Below are 21,640 nucleotides of genomic sequence, written 5' to 3'. Positions count from 1 at the left end.
CATCTGGGTGGGGGCTGCTTTCCTGTGGTGGGTGAAAGTGGAAGTGCTGAAATAGGGAGTGACTTCTCTTACTTGTGTGTTTAACTGTACACAAAAGAAGATCCCACTTCGTGGAGCACGGCTTATTTACTATTCCCTATTGTATCCAGTTTACTTTTACTTTCGGAAAATTCGTGGAAGGTTCTATTAAGCAGAGTATATTTCAGTGTTTCCTTTCTCTGTGTCAAACTGCTTGCCTTTCAAAAATAAAGCACTGGACAAATACCTGTGCCTTAGTCACTGTGTATATTTTTTTTTCTGAAGCAACAAAAATCCCTGGAATTAGTTCTCCTTTTAACGGGAATACAGAGCCAGAGACTGTTCTGTATTTCCAGGGCAAATAGACAGGGCAGATGGCAGGACATGGGCGAACGTTCTGCAGTAGCGAGGTTCAGTCAATACCAGCACTTGGCTCTTTGCATTGCCAAAGCAGCAGCCAGCAGCAACAGGCACTTGAGCCTCAGTGAGGCAGGAAAGATGGCACACAGGTGCTGTTCCTCAATACCACCAGGGACTTTGAAAATGTGTTAATAAGGCAGATGGCAGATCTTAGGCAGACACAGAGTTTTGTATAATCCAGAGCTCTGCCAAGCGAAAAGCTATGTTTTTATCCATCCATCCATTTTCTAACCACTTTCCCAATAAAGGGTTGTGTTGGAGCCAGAGCCTCTCCTCGCCAAGCAACGGATGTAAAGCAGGATACCTCCTGGACGGGACACCAGTCCATCACAGATCTATATGTTTAATGCTTTGAGAAGAGCACAAGAACTCAATAAAAACAGGCAAATTCCCAAGAGCCAGGATTAGAGGAAAGAAAGGAATGAAAAGGAAGACAGTTATTTCCCCTCTGTACAGCGTCAATTATAAGAGGCCAAGAAACGCAAAAGAAATGCCTGACTAAACCCATTTGACTGATTATGGCACAGCTATACAATCCCGATGAGCCGTGATATGTTGTGGTTGCTTATCTTGACTTAACAGAAATGAAGACTAATTAAAAGGTTTTGATTCCTAACATTGTGGACTTATATTTTTGTAGCTCATGGTGTCTTTTAAGAAATAGTTGTCCATGGCTTCTAGCTTTGACTTCATACTACTGTATATATTCAAAGGGCTTGTGGAATATATGCTACATGTCATTCATGTTGTTCTTGCTGTAAATGGATGCACAGTATGTTATTGGGTGGGTTCCTTATATTCTGGTCAGTAAATTGATTTATGTACTGAGATATAAGGAATCAGTCTGTTAAAGTGCACACATTTATAGTACACGTAAATAGCACGTTTATAAGGACCTACCTGCGGAGAGTAGAGTAGAAGCTGATCTTTCTATGCTGTTGTAATCACACCTGGCACGTCGGCAATAAAACCGGCACCTATCACCTGCACCTCCATCTTTGGAGGCATTTTTTGGTTTGTTTTGAATAGATGACCACCCAGCTTCTGCTGTATGTTTACTTTCACACATTTCTCAGAAGGCCTTTGAAGCAAGCTGGGCAATACGAGGCACTGCAGTCTAAGCCGACTGAAGATGAGGGGAAGCTCATTTGCAGTTGATATTCTATAGTCCCTGTGTGGATACTCCCACAGCAGATCACTGTGTCAATGTTAATTTCCTTCAATCCAGACAAGATGGGTCTTTGATCAGGCTGACACTCGCTTCTGCACCAGCTCCACAGTTTTTAATGAATAGCCCAGTTCCCTGCATCTTACAGGGTTGATGGGAATAAACAACATAATGTACACATGAAAGGAGCCTGACAGATGGACAGACAGACAGTTGGGCTGGCATGTGAGAAGACAGAGAAAGACAAAAATATTCACCGTCTTGTACTGAGGCCCAAATATATTTTGATTTAGACCTTAGAATCTTTCCCAACACAAAAGTAAAACATTTACAGGACTAATTAATTGAAACTGTCTGTGGTATAAGATGAAGTTTAAGAGACTGTGATGTCAGAAGCCCAGCGAAACAACTTCAACCACAGAAAGCTCACAATCCAGAAAAACAAAAACCCTAACTGTGCTGATGGATGTGGAATCATGACGTACAGAGAGCAGATGGGCAGAGGCAGTTTCCACCGCGTCAGGCATCATGGCTTATACAGCACAGCTCCCAGTGCCAAACAAGGATTTGCAAGTGAAGTGGACTTCCTGCAATAACCCCTGCTTGGTCTGTGTCCCATTCAGGAGCCCAGCAAAACTGCCAAGTCTAAAATTCAGGATTAAATAGGCAGATGGCAAAAAAGGCAAAAAACCCACTAACTACCAGCCTAGATAAGAAGAAAATGAATAAATATTCCTGAAGGGGTAGGTACATAAAATGTCAGGATCTTATTGCTGAACGTTTGGCTATATAATAACAATAATTGCATTTGCATATAGCTGTTTTCCTCTCAAGGGACCCCGAAGTGCTTTAAATAAGATATACAAATACAATACTGAAGTGCAGCTCCCACCTGGGTGATCTGCAATAGCCAATGTGCAGCTCCACTATACAACAGTGTGGAGACATGTACATACAGGCTGAATTAAGGGGGGGGCTTTAAGCTACGCCAGACTGCTTGAATCCCAGAGTGGTATTTAGCCAGGACCTCAGGATTAAAACATGTACTGATACTATAAAATACTTTTTGTTCTGTTTGTGGTGGTTCGAGCCTGGGACATGTCTCTAGCTGACTGTGACTGAGATTCTCTGAGCAAAAGCATACGACTGAGTCAGCTAGGGGGCTGTAGACACCAAACATGATGCTGTTGGTGAGGGATGTGCCTCTCTTCCAATCAGCGCTGGGCATTTGGTAAAGAGCTGAGATCCTTGTGATATGCTAGAAGATGACTGGATCCAGTTTTGGGCAGTTAGGAGGACTCTACATTCTAAATTCTTCCTGCATTTTCACATTTTCTCCTGTGAATGGTGTGCATAACAAAAATAATAAAAATAAACTTTGTGACCTTCAAGAGCAACTTCAAAAGCTCTTCTAAAGATACTGAGGTACAGGATATAAGTGATCACAATTAAGATTGAATTTTACTTTATTTATGCCAAGTACCTTAAAAATCTCCAAAACAAAAGTAATTTTGATCTTGCTTATAACATTGTCAGGATTTTTTTTACCTGTGTTCCTGCTTTAGTATTGCTTTGTAAGTGAGCCCAGTAGAAACATTATCCCTCATTAAACCCCAAAGTGCAGATCATTACTGTCCCACCAGCATCCTACCTCTGATAATGGAAAGCTTGGCGCTGACGGTGACTTCCCCCTCTGAGTTTTCAGCTACGCACTCATAAATGTTCTCATCCCTTGGCGCCCGGAGAGGCTGTATCCTTAACACGGCCCCTGCCCCTTCATCAAACTCGATCGTCTGTTGAAACACACACAAGACAGGCCAGCTGGTAAGAAAAGGATCATGTATAGAAATCCAAATACCAGATGCAGATGAGGCTACAGCATAACAAACGCGGAACAGTAGCTTGCTTCTCTAGCTACTGAAGCCCCTTTGAGAAACCATCCAATTACCGGATCTTGGCAGTGTTTCAGCACACCTATAACTGTATTCTTCTGGGAACTGGTCTTTATTAACATTTTGAGAGGAGGAATAGACTAACAAAACCGTAAAACATCTGGACATTCCTGAAACACAGAAATAGTTGACCACAATGTTGCCTGGACAAAGAGTACAAAGTGTAAATCAAGTTAATACAGACAAGGTGGCAGAATTCCGGGTGAATCATTTCATGGATTAGGATTTTGGGAAAAAGAATTTATATTGTAGCAGAATTTTTTTCTATCTGCAAAAGATGTTGGGATGATAAATTTAGATTATTTTTTGGTTTTGGTATATTAGCATTAAACACGCTTATTCATATGACGCAGGTCCTCTTCAGGCTCGTGAGTAGTTAGCCACATGCACAGGCCTGTTGTTTATGCTTTAGGATAAACCAAATGTTACAAAATCAAAACATAAAAGCATCTCAGTCATATGTACTGTATTCTCAGGTTACCGTTATTTAAAAGTCACCACTTGTCTCCAGATGATAATTTTAATACACAGTAAACGTTAATGCTGGGTTATGTGTTGTTTCTAGAACTAATGTTTGTACACTTTGCTTTAATATAGTATTTAATACTTTATTGAAATATTTTAATATCTGTAGGTGGCTAATTCCTTTGTTAGCGCCATATCAGCTCATTTGGACAGAGTTTGTCCTGGTCTCCATGATGTTAAGCAGACAGTGTGAAAGACACCCCTCTAGATGGGACATCAGTCCATTGGAGAGATCAGCCCCAGGAATGCTGGTCCCCTGGGCGTGGGTGGACTGGAGCAACTGGGGTCCACCACACTCAAGTTACAACGGCAGGGTCTGCAGTGGGGACTTCAACCCACAACCTACCAGTCATGAGACCAGACTTACCCTCTCCTCTACACCACTTCAATTTAATATAGTAACAGTGCTTAGCTCCATCTTTAGCGTTTAAAACCTGTTATAAAGCTCTACATTATATCCAAGCCAACTATACCATAATCTTTTATGCAGCTGTTAGATTGGCTTTATTTAGCATTATGGTTAAATATTTCATGCAGCATATTTGACGGAATTTCCTTGCTTAACCAACTGTAAAAAATTAAGTGACTATTTTTGCTTCTTATTATTCAGTGTACGTAAATCCATTTTTTAGAACAAATTATATTAATTTTCAGAACACAAACACTTCCTCCTCCCACACACATGAACCATAAAACATTTTTATACAGTAAATGACACCCATTGACAGAAAGCCTTTTAATATGTGTTTAACAGTTATTATATTACATGGTTAATGGAACTGTGTTTCTTCACAATGAAGCATTAACAATTAACATTTTTTAAAATGTATTAACAATTACATTAGAATTACATGTAGAAATAAACAGAAATGTAAAGCATTTCCAATTATGACATCAAGTTATCAAGTACAGAGATTATGTTAAGGGAACCATCGATAAAGTACACACCTGCACATAAAACAAATCGTCTCACGTTTTCAAAATTGCCTTTAAGTTAAACGATTGTTTTCCTAACATACAGAGGCAAATCCTGCATTGTAGTTTGCATGTTAACTGGCTTGTGACTGATGTACTTTGTATGTCCAAGTACTCACATTACTTAAAACAAATCACAGGGAAGAAACTGAATTAAATTGATAATGACACTAATTAGCCTACATGCAACATGAGGTATTCAGTGACAAATACTAATTAATGACTACTAATTAAAAACAAAAAGTGCTTAGATGAACTCACAAATCAGCCCACCACAGGTATGCATTTTATATGCTAACAACCTTTTAAGAAAGGACAGCAATTTTCGTGCTGTTCAAAACTAGCCTAAGTGCTGATTATGAGTCTTTTTGAATAGAACTCAAAATGTTCATTGCCGTCATGTGTTATTGAGTGAATTATCACTTGATATTTAGATAGAGCCCAACAACAGATATAACAACCAACACAGCACATAATTACAAAATATTATCTACTGTATTTTATACTGTGGAATGCTTTTTATAAATCTTCAAATTGATTCACTGAGTCATTTTGATTAATTGTATTAATCAGTACCATAGGGTCTCAACATCTGAAAATTTCAGATTTAAGAGCAGAGCAGGATGAAACGGAGACAAAGGTTAAGCGACACTTTCAAATGAGCCGCGCAACAGACTGATGATCTAGTGAGTGAGCCCCTCCTCGCCACTGCCCGAATACCCACTGTCCAGTATCCACATCTCAACGTGGTCTTGTTTATTGTATTATAACGTGTGCTCCTGGTTGTGTGTCTATAACGTGGGGAGAAACAGGCTGGAGAAGATTTCCATTACAGGGGGGGGGGGGGGGGTGCTAATCGCAGAGCAGAGAAATAGCTGGGAAAGCAGAGAGAGAAATTGCAGGTATTCACTGGACACAGAGGAGGGATTCATGATGTTTAACAGATTACTATAGGTTTGTTGGACGACTTTTGTTTGTTTTAGTTGATCAATGATCAATTTAACTTAAAACCAATGCATTAGTACTTTAAATACTATATACGGGAGGGTTACTTATTTCTTTTAGACACATACTATATACTGTAGTACATTATGTGACACTCTGTTACTGTATATGCGAATTTGGCTATTAGCAACGATTCTCTGCATCGGATCCTTATGAATGTCGAGACCCTGCTGTAATGTTTGTGTTCAAGTATTAAAATATTTGCTCAGAACACCTCTATTCTCTAGCAGTCTTTATTGTAAATAGTAAGAACTAGTAAAGATTGCATGAAGCCTCTAACAGAAAAGACCGACACAGGAAGCCAGTCTCTTTGTTCTGCCGCTGGTATCATGTATATAATATAGGTTCATGTTACCAAATACAGAAACTAATAAGAGAGCAAGAAGAGCCAGGTACCTCATACTGAGACTGCAGGTCCTGGAACACATGAAGACCAAAGTCATTAAAAATATCAAGATACAATATTCACAAATCAAGCAGAGAAAGGTGTTAAGAAATTACCTGTAAGGAGTTTATGATTTTGGAAAATAGCAGCATGAAAATTAAAAGCTTAATGTCAGTCTCTCCACCAAAATGCCAAGTGCCAACTAATTATGTAATTATCTAGCAAAAATTGTAATCTACAATATCTAAGAGGAACACTGCATGATTAAACCAAATCTTGATGTCTATATGTCTATATGGCGAGACCAGGCTTTCTTCAAGCAGACATCAAGAAATAATTGTAAAGTCTACAGAACTAAGCCTCCTGAAGATCTTTTAATACTGCAGAGTGGAGAATTTCTTATCCGAGTATGCAATCTACTGTATACCCATAATCTTCAGAAAAAGAAAATATAGTTATGGATTTTCATTTTCATTAAGGTGACGTGAGCTTCAAGAGAATTCGGAAAATATGTCCATCTGTTCAATTTGTTTAAAAATATTAATAAGGAGCCCTCCAGCAAACCTGTGATGGAAGGCTGCTCACTTTTTTTGTTTTGGAAGTCTGAGGAGTACTGTGTGAGAAGATACTGCCATCAGCCTCGGGAGACTTTGAAAGGTCCTAGCTGTCAGCAATGTCCCAGGTAGGAAAAGTCAAAGACGTGCTGGGAGACTCTGCCCACTTAGATCTAGAGCTTGAAACAGAGAGTTGACAGACTGAGCCTTGTGAAATCAATACTGTATGGTCCATATCCACTCCATATTATGACATCTGTTGTCTGGGATGCCTTGGTTTCTCAGAACCAGTGCAATATGCATACACATTAAGAAGGTGCAAGGTACAGAGGCCAGCTGTACATCTCACTGGTGTGATAAAAGGCAAAAAGTAGTCCTTCCTGAGGTCTACCAGTCACCAGGTCTTACAGACCCTTGAGTCTGGCAATAAAATGAGCAATCAACATGAGCTGAAAGGCAATCTGTTGATGGTAAACTTTTTCTTAAATTTCTTACTGGATTACTTGTGGCTCCATCTGGAATAGGAGGCTAATCACACCCTTGGCAAAGTCTGCAGCAGTTCTCTTAAAAATGCATGTTCTCCAGCGGTACTTTCAGAGCATCTCTGCTTTACACTAGTGAGTCTAAACCCTCATTAGTCGCCTTCTACTCCTTTTCATTAAGCCACTTTCTGTTGATGCGCTTTCTCATCCTCCCAACATTCCCTGCTTCTCTCTTTCCTTTTGCTCAATCCCATCCAAGATTGTTTTTATTTTGTTATTACAAAGTCTGACACAAGATTTTGAACCAAAATCATCAGCAATTCTATGGCTTGAAGCTGTGCTATAATGTTCAATATCTTGGTGGAACTATGGAAGTTAACATCTGAAAGAAAATGGAGTCCTTTCCCTCACGTGAACATTAAAGAGGCTTCAGAAATTTGTTGAATTCAGGGATGTAGTGCTATCAGCTTTGGGCTGGTGTATTAGGAAACACAGATGTGATCGCTTTATTGCACTTGTATCCTGGCGCTCGTCCGTTGGGTGCTGACGGTGTCTTTCATAGGCCGCTAAAAGATCACTTAAGTAACTGAGTTTAACTGGAATAAGAAGACCATGTGGGTTCTATTTAAAATGGGAAGCATCTTCCCATTGGACTCACTTGGAACAACAAGTCATATGTGCAGTTACAGACACAGCAGCTGATCAACAGCATAATAAAAAAAATCCAATTTGAAACCAAATCCACCACAGTTCCAGTGCACTTCAGTTCCACATCAATAGAAAAAAGCATTACGTGCTATTTTTGTTTCCAATAGGCAACTAATGAAATAGGAGCTGGAGTGCTACAATAATGAAGAAACAAACAATGTGCAGCATCATTCACAGAAAAACTCATTTATTCTAATAGTGATTATTGTTTCAATGTGACACCATTGTCAGTCTCATTGGGGAACGTGGGCAGCATATGGGTTCAGGACTCCTGTGCAATCCTTAGTATATTAACACTAAACCCTGTACTGACAAAAAACGGTTTTCGATTTTCCTTGCTACAATTAATAAATAGACTCCGTTGCAAAGTGTAAATGTCTTGACACATTACTAGGGCTCGAATATAATGCTGCATCGTGTCCGTACTCTTTGTGTGGTTTCAGTAGCTTGGCTAGTCCTCTTGCCACTGATTATACAGCAGGTAAGTGTGAGAAGAAATGCCATAGGATCAGGAGGATGTGGATAAAGTGTTGGTGTCAAAGTGCAACAATACAAAATAATACTCTTATTTCTGACCTCACCTGACCACACTGACACGGCTAGCACAGGAGACGTTCCTTGGAGAGGAAATGACAAGATGAGAGGGGGGGACAGGAGAGAAAGAACCTTCCCGGGGAGGACAGCAGGGAGAAAGGATTGTGTGAGGGGAATGGAAACACGAACAAACTGGAAAACCAGCCCGCCGGCCCAGCCCTGGAGCACACAGTGTCAGAGAAAGCGGAACAGAAAGGGATCCCTTTCGCTCTCAGAAAGACCAGCTTTCAAACAACAGAGAGCACCGGCAGCATCAGAGTGAAGAGCTCTACGCTTGGAAAGGAGCTGCAAAAAATCACAGCTCAGAGGGGATCCCTTAGTAGCTCAAGCAGTAAAGCCTGCACTTGGTCATTTTATCCAAACACTTCTCGTTCCAGCATCATTAGGATAATATGATTGGGCTCTCCCTAATGCCAACACACAATTGTTTGGTGGCCTGGAGTGGGCTGGAATGTGGCCCAGGTTTCCTTGCTTTGCCAGGCTGTGGTACCTCTGAGCCTGCAGAGGTATCAGTACAAGGTGTATCACGATCTGCATTGGGGGCACTACTGTAGGTGGACTCACCACGTTCTCTTCGGAGAGAATGCATTTGTACCGCATAGCAGCTTCACACAAATGTTACTGTCACAGGGTTTTGTAAGAGTAGTCAAGTAAATAAACAATTACCAGCTCCACTCTTGGTATACCAACAAGATAAATACTGTTAGTTCTTAATTAAAAATCACAGGAGGCAATGGAGATTTAAAGAAAGCTCTTGGAAAGTGCACGCATGCCAACCCAGAGCATAAACTGAGTGTCCTCTTGAAGATGTTCATTTTCAGAACTAATGTTAAACATTAAGCAAACCAAAAATCTGTTAACATCAAATATTTATAATGAACAAATATGTAAAAAACCTTCTTTACTAATGGTCTGGTGTTACCCTGAGATATTAAGATCTTTGTTATGTATATTGAATTAGATTATTCCTTGATTTTAGAGGTGTTCACAGTTTTTCAACATTGAAGCTTTTGGAAACCAACAAGCAGTTAAAATAACTAGTTGAGAACATAACTATCTTAGCTATCTACTATAATTGATTGAATGATTGATTATTGATTTATTCTTTCCGGGAGTTTTGTTTCTACTCAACAAGAGTTCAGAAGTGTGAATTAACTCAGGTCTCATATCACTCTAGACTTCAAACAACCATCTGCACTGGAACAGAAGAATAAAACCCGTCCTGACTAAAGGATGCAAAATGTTAAACAGAAAAAAAGCATTCAGTTGGTACTGTGCTTTGCAAAAGCTAGTTTCCATTGTAAATTCTAAATTATTTAATAATATTAAATGTGTTTCTACAGAAAAGGTAATAGCCCTCCATAAAATCATCTTCATGTTTTTTTAATAGTTTGAGATGTAACTTATTGTATTTGTTTTTACAAATATAGAGAAATTTAACCCAGCCACTCTACCACATACCTGTATTTAAACACAGAGAACCGGTCTCACAAATGTGTGCAACTGTGTGCAATTACCTCGATCCGCTGAGAGTTGACCTTCTTTCCCTTCTTGTTCCAGGTCACTCGTGGCTTGGGGTCACCTGTTGCCTGGCACACGAAGGAGACCACCCCCCCAGACACTCCTGTCTGGTCAACTGGCACCTTGGTGAATTTGGGTGGTGCTAAAATAAACAGAGAAAAAAAACATCAGTTTGTTAATATTGAATAAATGGAAATGTAAATAGATGCAATTCCAATGGCTGTCATACAGGTGTCTAGGGCTCCAGACTGTTTTTTGTCAGACTTTAATTACACCAGCATGTACAATCCTCCAACTCACTAAATTATTATTTTTTTTATTCTTCCTCTTGAGAGCAACCTAAAAAATGAAAATTTTAGGATAGGTTATGTCAATTGAATTGGCAGATTTATAATATATTGACTGTTGTAACCAGAAATAAAATGTTATAATTCCCTTGGATTAACTCTGCATTTATACTGACATCATTCATCCTGAGAATGTATCACAGAATTATCACAGAGAAAGCTTTCACGTGTTTATGTACAATGACATGGTGCCAAAGGAGAACTGGTACTATTCATCTGAACTATAAAGACAGGCAAAACCTTGGCAAACAAGAAAATTGAAACAATGAAATTGTTCTGAAAATTGTTAAGGTAACATTTTTTGAAACAAGTCCTGCTGTTTCAAAAAAGTACAAATGATGTGTAGCAGATCCTGCAGCTAATCCCTTAAATGTTCACAATGCCACAGGTTCATAGATGATCCAGATCAGTGTTTTCTCCCTGTGAAATACATTTAATCTGTGGCTAGATCTTATACTCCCAATTATCAGGATCAAAAGAAGTAAATGATCATGTTCGAAAGTGCCAGGATAAACACACTTCATTTTCACGTTTTTTGGAGAAATGATTTACTGTTTTTGTGTCTTCAGAGAGAGATGAGTTATAGATCTTGGTATATAATTCAATTTTCCCAATTTTAGATGTCATATTGGCCATCTGCAGGCGGTTATCATTCTACAGGAGGAAGATGTAAAAGAAAAACTGATTTACAGAAACAAATCATGTTACAGCTGCAAATGCCTGTATTTTGGCTATTTTAAGTTTGTGTTAAAATAGCAATATATCACCTTTTGTGTTTATTTCTGAAGTGTAATCAGCATCCATATAATGCGCTATCTTTCCAAAATACAGAATACAAAAGTTCCTACTAAAAACAAATCTGTACTGTAAGGGCATTATGTCACATTAACACATTTAAACACAGCTGGTATTTGTAAATTTGTTTATATATTCTACCTTTGTTCTGGTTTCTGAACACAATGCAGTACAAAATTACTGTTTGGTCACACCAAACACCTACTGATTTCATTATCAGACCTGTACATTACTATATGCAGGTCTAGATGAAAAATCCATTTATTTATTAAACGATGTCCAGAAGGATAGCTTACTGTACATTAACCAGGCTATCTATGCTGAAAACTAATTTTAAAAAAGAGGGGGAGGTTCCGTTTTCCAGCTTTCATTATTAAACTACAGTCTGGCAGAACTCTATTAAAAACTGGGTATTTCATAAATCATACCACCATGTCAGGAGTACGATCATAACTGCAGGTACATCGATGATAATAGGCAAAGATTAAAGTACAGGAGGGCAACTGCGCTATTCATTGTTTGACCACAAGCAGGCTCCTATTTAAGACAAAGTTCAATTAGAACTGAACAGCAAAATGCTGCCATTCCCCAAGCTTCCCAGTAACATATTACAATCGCAGTGCTTTGGCACCTTTCACAGAGCTTGCATCTCTATATACAGTACAATGCCACAGTGAAGAATATTACAGACATGTTAACCCAAAGAAATTACATGATGTCCTCTCAGACAGCTGCCCTTTTGGTCTGAATAAACCTTCACAGTATTAAGAGAGTATGGGCCTTGGAACTACGACCCATAACAAGGGGCTTGTTATTCAAAGCTGTAAATGTCACCAAACTCTTCCACTTCACAACAAAGTCAGCTCAGTGAGCTATAATAGTGTAAGCTTTGATATTCTGTTTTATTTTCTTTGATTTGAAATCGTTAATCAACTATTGCTCCTGTGCCACATGTACTAGCATGGGGAGTCATTTTTGTCCTGTACTAGTAAACCACTCCTGTTAAAGGCACAGTTTTGTAGGGCATATTCATTTACTAAATTAAAATCTAGGAATCTGAATGAGCAGAAATAAACGGCTCTCAAATTCATCCATAATTGGGAAGCACAAAATGTATTAACATGGCAGTAATTATACTACAGACATGCATTTACTGACATGCTCTCACATCCATGAATAATTTAATGGAGCAATGAATAATAAAATGAACATGCTCCTTCTTTCATGAGCACAGTTTATACTGCAAACTAACATTAATGCCTTTACTTGTGAGAGCACAAAAAAATAAATCGGAGAACAATATAAAAAATGCACATTACCTACACAACCCCTTAACCATAATATGTTACAGAGAGATCAATAGAGACAGGTAAACATACCATTGGGAAATACCACCGACATTAACAAATGTGGTATTAAAATAATCTTGAAGTGTATTGTTCAAGAAAGAGGTGATTAGTTATGCTTCAACTCTAGAACTAAAAAAGTACATTGTGCTCTATTTTAAAAGGGGCATGAGGTTACATACTACAGTATCAGAACAATAAAAGGAATCTCTTCAGGTCAATATAGCCAGTATCCACAGCAATTTAAATATGATCAGATGCCAAAATACAAATTGAATAAATAATTAACTCTGTGCAGGCAGAGTAATGCAGAAGGGTGGCAAAAAAGCATGTACACGAAAATATCCAGCAGCCAAGAAGGGGAGGGAGAGGAGAGAAAGCAGGATCATTTCAAGTACAATCACCCTCACAGACACACACAACCTACACATGGCCAAGAATGACAGTAAATCAAAGAATTTGTGTAATGCACATTCTTCTTTGATCTCAGACCTCCATGCAACAGGCCTGAAGGTTCTTCATGAGAGAAACAAAAAAGCCTTTTCCAGAGACACAAGCCTCTTCAATTATCTAAAATGAGAATCAATATTGTAAAATTTTATATTAAAATAATAATTTCTGTGGACAAATCCACTTTTACAGTCTTGCTGTATTTGGGAGCTATAGCAGATCCTGTTAATTAGACAGCAGGTCCCTCCTGGGTGGAAGCCGACACAAATCTTTCTCCACTAACTGAAGGATGGCCACTGGCCTCCATTAGTGTTCCTCAGGCCTAACCAACAGAAAACAAATGGTTCTTTTCAAGCCAAGAAGTCTCTGGAAAAGCATTACTGTAAGCTGCACCTCCACTGTCAAAATTAACTGCGAGGGGACTTTATGTTCTCAATGGCTTGAGATGAACAGGCTGTGACAAAACACAACAAAAACGGCAAATAGAATAAAGCCAGCAAACACAAGCCTTACAAAGACTACAGAAAATTCCAATGTAGGTTTTAAAAGAAAAACAAAGCTTTACTTCTTCAAAGGAAACAGTAAAAAGAAACACTGCAGCTTGTCTTCCCAGCACAACTAATCATTTAACCACTGAGGCCTAAAAATCACTCAAAAGCCTGGGGCTGTATTTTGTATCCAGCAGAGAACAGAAGCCTTGACCCTGGGTGATGACCATAAGCTGAGTCCTGTTCTGGCTTGACAGCTCGAAGATGAATGCATCTCTCTTGGGTTTAACAGATCAAAAAGGGCTCTGAACTCACAACTCCCGGGGTGATCCAAGGCGATTCTTCAGGGAAGGCTTGTACATATAATGGCAGTTTTTCTGCAAACTAAGCTTGTCAGCTGCCCTATTGTTAAAGGGAAACGTAAACGGGACAAAAGCAGACAAAGCTTTGTGAAACACGGAAATCTGTGCACCCCAGATAATAAGCCAAACCAGACTGTCCTGAAATTTGAATTGTACAGTGTTCCCCATATCTACCCAGTACCCTTAATTCCCTGGTCGATGAAGAACAGTGCTATTTCATTCAGATAAGCAAAGATATAAAAACATCATCTATGTAGCCAGCATGATTTGGGTCCAAAATAAAATAACCTAACACAAAATAAGATAAGTTTAAAAAGCAGCAGGTTACAGCATAGTAAATAGACTGCTAGTTTAAGCACTGAGGCCACGTTAACACAAATTTACGGTTTTCTTCTGCTTGTACCTGTGTGCTTCCGATAAGAGAATTGGGGAATCTAGTCTGAAACCTCACAGCATTCCTCCTCATCTTTAACATCCAGTTTCAGATGTTTTTTCTTTAAGTTTTATTTTAAATAGATTAACAACAGCACAGGTGACAAAAATAATATTAAAAAAAAACATCGTTGATATAATGGGTGGAAAAATGTCCATTATGAAGAACATTAGCGAGGTGGAGGCACAAAAAAGCTCCATTAAATCATCAAATGGTTTAGTATGGAGAGAAGGAAAAGAATGAAAGCCACTTGTCATCAATCTTGCTTAAAATAGGCACCTTTCAAATGTGACTGTAGCCTAATTAGAGTCAAAAACACATTTTGTGTTATTCTGCCTTCAGTACCCTCAATTACATTTTCCCATTTTTCCAAAGCGCAGTTACTGCACACCCTGAACTAGATGGATTAGGTCCATAAGAGACATTTTTACACAAACTAAGGCACTGCTGATTTTATAACTAACTTTTAAAGAGAAATTTAAGACCCATAACCACTCCTGGCATTTATATTTTCCTTGACAATTACCTGTTTCTGCATTTGCAAACCTACTTATGGAGTAAAATGACAATTTATTTTTAAAAACATTTTTTTACAAATGAAAAACAAGTTTTTCTTGTATATCCTCCCATTTTGGAATGACCAGTTGTTAATCAATTGGGCTCACAATTACAGCATGATGCATCACCTAGGGGAAACGAGGGATGTGCATACTCTCCTGTGACATAACCTTTAGCCAAACGAATAGCTTTTAATAATCATTTTCACAGCCTGAGTAGTACGAGAAGGTCAGAAATAAGCATTAACCCTTTGTCAGAGGTTGGGTTTCATACCTCCTCTCATTTAGTTTTATTCTTTCAAGGTGGAATTTAACCAATGGGTCTAAATGTTTTGGGGTTTTTTTGAGTGTTTGACAGTGTATATCTGGTGTCTAAACATTGTTTTAAATACATTTTACACATATAATTGTTAATCAATATCAATTTAAACTTAATTATTTTGTAACACTTCTAGGAAATAAAACATAAATGAGATGATTTCTGATGTAACATAGGGAAGAACTGGAAAAATTAAATATCAAAGAATTGTTTCAATTAAGGCTTCATGAATCAAATGGTTCAATAAAGCTTAATCAAGCTCATTTGGAAAAAATATTGGAAGAAAGAGGTTAATTGAGTACCAGGACAGGGATATACTGTCCTAGAACAAAAAAGTATTTGAAACAATCTTTAGCTTTACACTCACATTTAATATAAAAATAAATGAGCTGGAGGTACCATAGCATTCTGTTGTGCATGATGTATGGATTTACTGGCTTATTCCAAAACTGAGTTTCTGATTCTTTTATTTGCTCCTCACATCATTCCTCCTCCTCCCCTTATCCCTGCATCTCTCTATCCCTGCTTTCCTGTTCCCCACAGGGCTTGGAAGCAGATTGCTGAGCACCTTCCATGATGAAACTGGCAAGGCCTTGTCTACTGAGCAGCCTTCTCTTTTCCTCACTTCCTGTCACTCCAGCCCTAGCTTAGTTTTTCTCTCGTGCCTCACACCCTCTCGCAGCTCAGCACGGTGTCCCTTGTTTCTTGCCACCCCTGGCTCACAAAGCAAGCCGAGTCTTATCTCTACTTCCCGGCCCCAGAAAGAGAAGGTCTGTACGTCAGGGTGGAATTCTCAGGGGTTTGCCTGGACTGATCCATCACCATGGAAACCGGCCTACCTCTCTTCCGCACTCTCTCCCAACCACTGCTAATCTACTCCTGCTTTGAGACTCGACCGAGAGAGAAAGAAAAAAAAATCAGAATGAAATCTCAATTGAAAAAAAGAGAAAAAGAAGAACCACACGGGGTATTAGTTCTCTAAGAAAGAAATGTTTGTATTTTTTCCCTCTCTCTCCATGGAGGTAAAACCTTTTGAAAAGAGATAGTGTAAGCTCCTAAGTCTGTTGAGACTCGGAGGTTTATCTGCGCTACTCAGATGGATCCTAGCACATTATGTGCAAATAAGAAACAATTTTTACAGGTTTAACATGGGTACTGAATAAAGAGTGTACTGTCACGATTATAGTCCCCCCTCCTTAAGGGTGCTCCAGCCCTTTCACTAAGACTTTATTCTCTGCACCTGTTCCCTATTCCCAGCCCACCTTAAAAGCCAGGCGCTGACGCTCATCCGGGCTCTGCATCTGATTTCCATATCGTGCGAGTCCGGGACCTGGAAGCGCCTGGTCCCGTTAAGGTTTTAACCTCTGTTCCCGTTCCTGTTCCCCGTCCGCCGGTTCCGACCCGGCCTTCGTGGTTTTTAATTCCTTCCTCTGATGGATCTCCTGGTTTTGGACTTACCTTCATGTTTTGGATACTCTATGGATTACTCTTTGGGATTGTTCGCCTCGGCCACGCCACGCCTCCCCCGTGCACCAGCGCACCTTGGACACGCCCCCTTGTCTTCTGCCCCGTTTTCCTGCATGACTTTTCCCTAGTGTTCCCCCACTCCGTCGGACTGTGTCGTCCGCATAGGGTCCGGAAAGAACTGTTCGTTACAGAATGCAGAGCCAACACCTGGACCCCGCGGACGGCACCCTGGCAGCCTGGATTCCATCTGTTTTTTTTTTCTCCCCTTTTTTTTTTCTTAGGGCTTCGGAGCCGCCCTGAAAAGGAGGGGCGTACTGTCACGATTATAGTCCCCCCTCCTTAAGGGTGCTCCAGCCCTTTCACTAAGACTTTATTCTCTGCACCTGTTCCCTATTCCCAGCCCACCTTAAAAGCCAGGCGCTGACGCTCATCCGGGCTCTGCATCTGATTTCCATATCGTGCGAGTCCGGGACCTGGAAGCGCCTGGTCCCGTTAAGGTTTTAACCTCTGTTCCCGTTCCTGTTCCCCGTCCGCCGGTTCCGACCCGGCCTTCGTGGTTTTTAATTCCTTCCTCTGATGGATCTCCTGGTTTTGGACTTACCTTCATGTTTTGGATACTCTATGGATTACTCTTTGGGATTGTTCGCCTCGGCCACGCCACGCCTCCCCCGTGCACCAGCGCACCTTGGACACGCCCCCTTGTCTTCTGCCCCGTTTTCCTGCATGACTTTTCCCTAGTGTTCCCCCACTCCGTCGGACTGTGTCGTCCGCATAGGGTCCGGAAAGAACTGTTCGTTACATGTACACTGTGTATATTTCTTATAGTTTCAAAAGCCATTCATTATTGTGAAAATTTTTAGGCTTCAAACCAATGTGCTCAATTGTGAATAGATGTGATTGTTTCTTTGGCTGTTTTCTAAGTTTTTATCTAAAATTGACTCATTTTCTGTTACATAATATACTGGAATATATACATGGAGTGTATACAGTATATAGGTTATATAGATATACAATAATCACTCCTGAAGAAGGATTAACAACAGCATTTTTTTCTCTACTTTTCAGTGCAGGATTAACCTGTACTTAATCCATTGCAGCCAATGCTGATATAAACCTTTTAAATCTTAAATTTAGAAATAATAAATAAAACCATGTTTTATTTACAAATCCTTTGCATTGAGTTTCATGCTAAACATTCTTAAGACATGGTCTGTTGTCAATGTAAAATTATCAATCTCAGTGTTCAATAAAATGATCAAGTGAAGTCTTCCCTTCTCATTACACATTAAGTCAATAAACATTCACAAACATTTAGCTTAAAAATGACTTTTAGCACAACTCTGCTCTGGTTGGGTGTATTCAGAATTCACCTGCGTTAACAAGCCCTGTTCATGGCATCTGCCATGTAATTGGAGATACCTGTACCGTATGGAGCTGTTCCTGTATATACTTCCCATTATACAAAATCAGAATCCAGTGACTGGGGGCAGCGAGCATGGAAACTCTCAGCCCAACAGAAGGAATGTCCTACACCACGTAGGGGGAAGGAGGACCAGTCCAGTCTCTCCAGTGGCAGGCCCACCTGAGCAACACAGCACCTGACGGGGTGCAGGACCAGCACCTACCAACACTGATTTTATTGTATGCACCTGAACGGCTGGTTTATCTGCCTTTTCTCCTGGCCGCTCTTACGTGGCCTGTCAGAAATATGTCGCCCTAAAGTGGTACATAATAGCTCTAAATTAGTCCCATTATAACCGTTGTTCTGAGCAGGCTTTTACATTTCATAAGCATAAGTTAATGGAGGAACAACAAAAACTGAGGGACTAGAGGAAAAAAAAGCTGTGGAACAATGGAAGTTCAGAAGCCAGAAGACTTTAAAATGACTTTGCTTAAGATCTTTGATTTGTGAGCAATGGGAGCAATTGAAAGCCATTTTGCGTCACTTAAGGCAATTGACACTTGTATTTGCCGGAGCTCCCAGACCTCCTTAAGTGCTTAAATTAGAAAAAAACAGGACAGTACAATTGATGAAAAATGAAGAGGACCGTATTATCAAAATTGAATACATAAAAGAGCACAATACAGAGGATCTGAGTTCTCAACTACCACTGTCATGACTGGAATTCGTTAAGCATTTAACTAGGATTTTTATTTCTGAAGTGCCTAAACATTTAAGACTCAGCCAACAGTGACAGCTGCACAGTGAGGAAGAGTACAGGACCGGACATAATGGAGAAGAACGTGCAAACACGTATATATGAAAGAATGTTTCACTCCTTCGACACCAAATTTTATCGTATGCTCACAGTTCTATGAATATTATTTAGACTACATGGGTTCACAATGTATCCAGAGTTGAGATACTAATTGTATATCTACAGTGTTAATTTATTGGTAGTAACATTACTGTGGAAACAAATGCAGTTTACAAAAATAGGATGTGGACTTCAAGGTTGATAATTAAAATAAGAAATGTCATTGCTAACAACAACTATAGAACAAGCAAGACATTTTCAGCAACTAATATTGATTTTTCAGGTATTATTTCCATACTTACATACTGATATTCCAGTCAGAATGCCGGACTCCTAGAATGATTGAATATAACATGCCACAGCAAAGTATGACTATCATGAGGAGCCAGGGAACTGCGCACACAGACTGTGTTCCGGATGTTATAGAGAACAATTCATCACCAGTCACCTGCACCATGAGAGAACAGAGCCCCTTTCTGTTGCTAGAAGTACCTGCATGAAGTACAGGAGATGTTCGGAATGCAAAGTGAGCAATCATTGTCTCTTTGATCTTCGGAAACAACACAATGGCACAGACAGACTGTGCCGCCAACACCTTTATTACCTTTATTGTAAAAGGATTACTCTACAACCCCTTTTTGTAGAAGATTCATGAATCTGCAGCAGAGCTTGACAGAGGTCAGAAATAGCTGCCCTATTCGAGCGCAATCAAGATGTCAGATTGTCAACTGGCAAATCTAAAAAAAGATGCCGTCCTATATACCCTTTCTCTGTGTTGTCTTCACCACTGGGATCTGTCAGTCTGAACCTCCTCAAGATTAAAAACATATTTGCAGTTTTAATTGTGGCTCCCAGAAATCCTATTCTTATATTTGTCTTTTGAACCAATACATAGAATGTTGTTTGAGGCTGACTATAGACCCGTTTGTTGACTCATATACCCTTTTTCAGGGTGCATATTAACTTCTGATAATTAATGATAATTAACATTGATTTATTTTTAATTTGCAACCAAATATGTCAAGCAGTTACAAATATCACCGATATGTTGATTGACAGATTAAACAAAGTTGAAAGTCAAAGTAGCATGATTTCCTAATGACTTATTTCTAATGACTCAATGTCCAATTTAATGCAAAATAATTTAACTAACACTCAAAATAATGATTCCTGACACTTACAGTATATAGCTCTTTTCTGGAAACTTCACTCAAAGTGCTTTACAGGTAACGGGGATCCCCTCCACCACCACCAATGTGCAGCCCCACCTAGATAATCACACAGCAGCCAGAGCGCACCAGTAAGCTCCCCACACACCAGTTCTCAGTGGGGAGGAGAGCTGGTGATGAAGCCAGTCCAGAGATGGGGATTATTAGGAGGCCACGATTGCAAAGACCAGGGGGACATTTGGTCAGGACACCGGGGTGACACCTCTACTTTTTTCAAGAAACACACTGGGATTTTTAATGAACGCACAATCAGGACCTCAGTTTTATGTCTCATCTGAAGGACGGCACCTTTTTATAGTAAAGTGTCCCAGTATACTGGGGCATTGTGACCCACACAGACCGCAGGGTGAGCTCCCCCTGCTGGCCCCACTAACACCTCTTCCAGCAGCAGCCTTAGTTTTTCCCAGGAGGTCTCCAATCCAGGTACTGGCCAGGCTCACACCTGCTGAGCTTCAGTGGGCTGCCAGCTGTGAGTTGCAATAACACTAGTGTTATTTGAAAATCCACCACAAAATTTCATGCATTTATGTTTGTATCTGTTTTATATCTACAGTATAGGAATTATTGCTTTTACATAGAACTTGGTACTGATCAGTAATAGATGTTGTGGAAATTAAGACGAAAGTTAACATCTCAGTATGTTCAGGGTTAAAGAAGTCCCACTTCCTTACACATCAAATTTATGATAAAACTATTATGCCTTGTTAGGTCATGCCTAATGACCTTTGTTGTTAGTTAGCTTTGGAGCTCTTAGATTTAAGTTAACATAGGTACTGATGTACTGTAAATTTACTTTTTAAAATGAAAGATACTTGGAAGAGAAGCTGACTAGAGCACATGTTCCTAATGCAAAAAGGGTGATGTCAGAGGCTTCTTTAAATAAAGTCAACACTTTTCAGGCAAGCCTCCTTTTGTTTTACTCCGTGAATTTCCCTGTTTTTTTATATAAACAACTAAAAGTGAAACTCAAATGAAAAGCTCAATAATCTTTGGCATTTTACTGCCTCACCTCACCAATGAAGGTCCTCCCTAGAGGAAACAGAAAACCTGTGAAATATATTCTAGGCTCTGGATTTCATAAATAAATGAGGGCATATTGTCAAAACACACAAGAACAAATGACATGTCTCTCTCCTTTGTACAAATACTGTATGGCAAGAACTATAGACTTGACAATAGCCTGATGGGATAATAAGAAATAAAACATCAGAAATGTGGACAGCCTATCTTTAAGCCAACAGAAAAATCATTAGTTACATTTAGGACTCTTATCCTATTTGTT

At 39.5% G+C, this 21,640-nt stretch overlaps 1 protein-coding gene across 1 annotated transcript in view; it reads right to left on the bottom strand.

Moving 5' to 3' along the window:
• Positions 1-21,640, bottom strand: part of LOC148814047 (receptor-type tyrosine-protein phosphatase S-like) — a 320,468-nt gene that overhangs the window by 157,172 nt on the left and 141,656 nt on the right. Inside the window, exons 4-5 of the mRNA XM_088907841.1 lie at positions 10,304-10,449; positions 3,258-3,399 (exon numbers count right to left, since the gene is read on the bottom strand). Coding sequence (XP_088763967.1) covers positions 3,258-3,399; positions 10,304-10,449 — 288 coding nt within the window. The remainder of the gene's footprint in view (positions 1-3,257; positions 3,400-10,303; positions 10,450-21,640) is intronic.

Source organism: Atractosteus spatula, chromosome 28, assembly GCF_055471065.1.
Source record: "Atractosteus spatula isolate fAtrSpa1 chromosome 28, fAtrSpa1.hap1, whole genome shotgun sequence".
In the NCBI taxonomy this organism is placed as follows: Eukaryota; Metazoa; Chordata; class Actinopteri; order Semionotiformes; family Lepisosteidae; genus Atractosteus; species Atractosteus spatula.
This window is presented reverse-complemented; position numbering and strand designations above follow the sequence as displayed.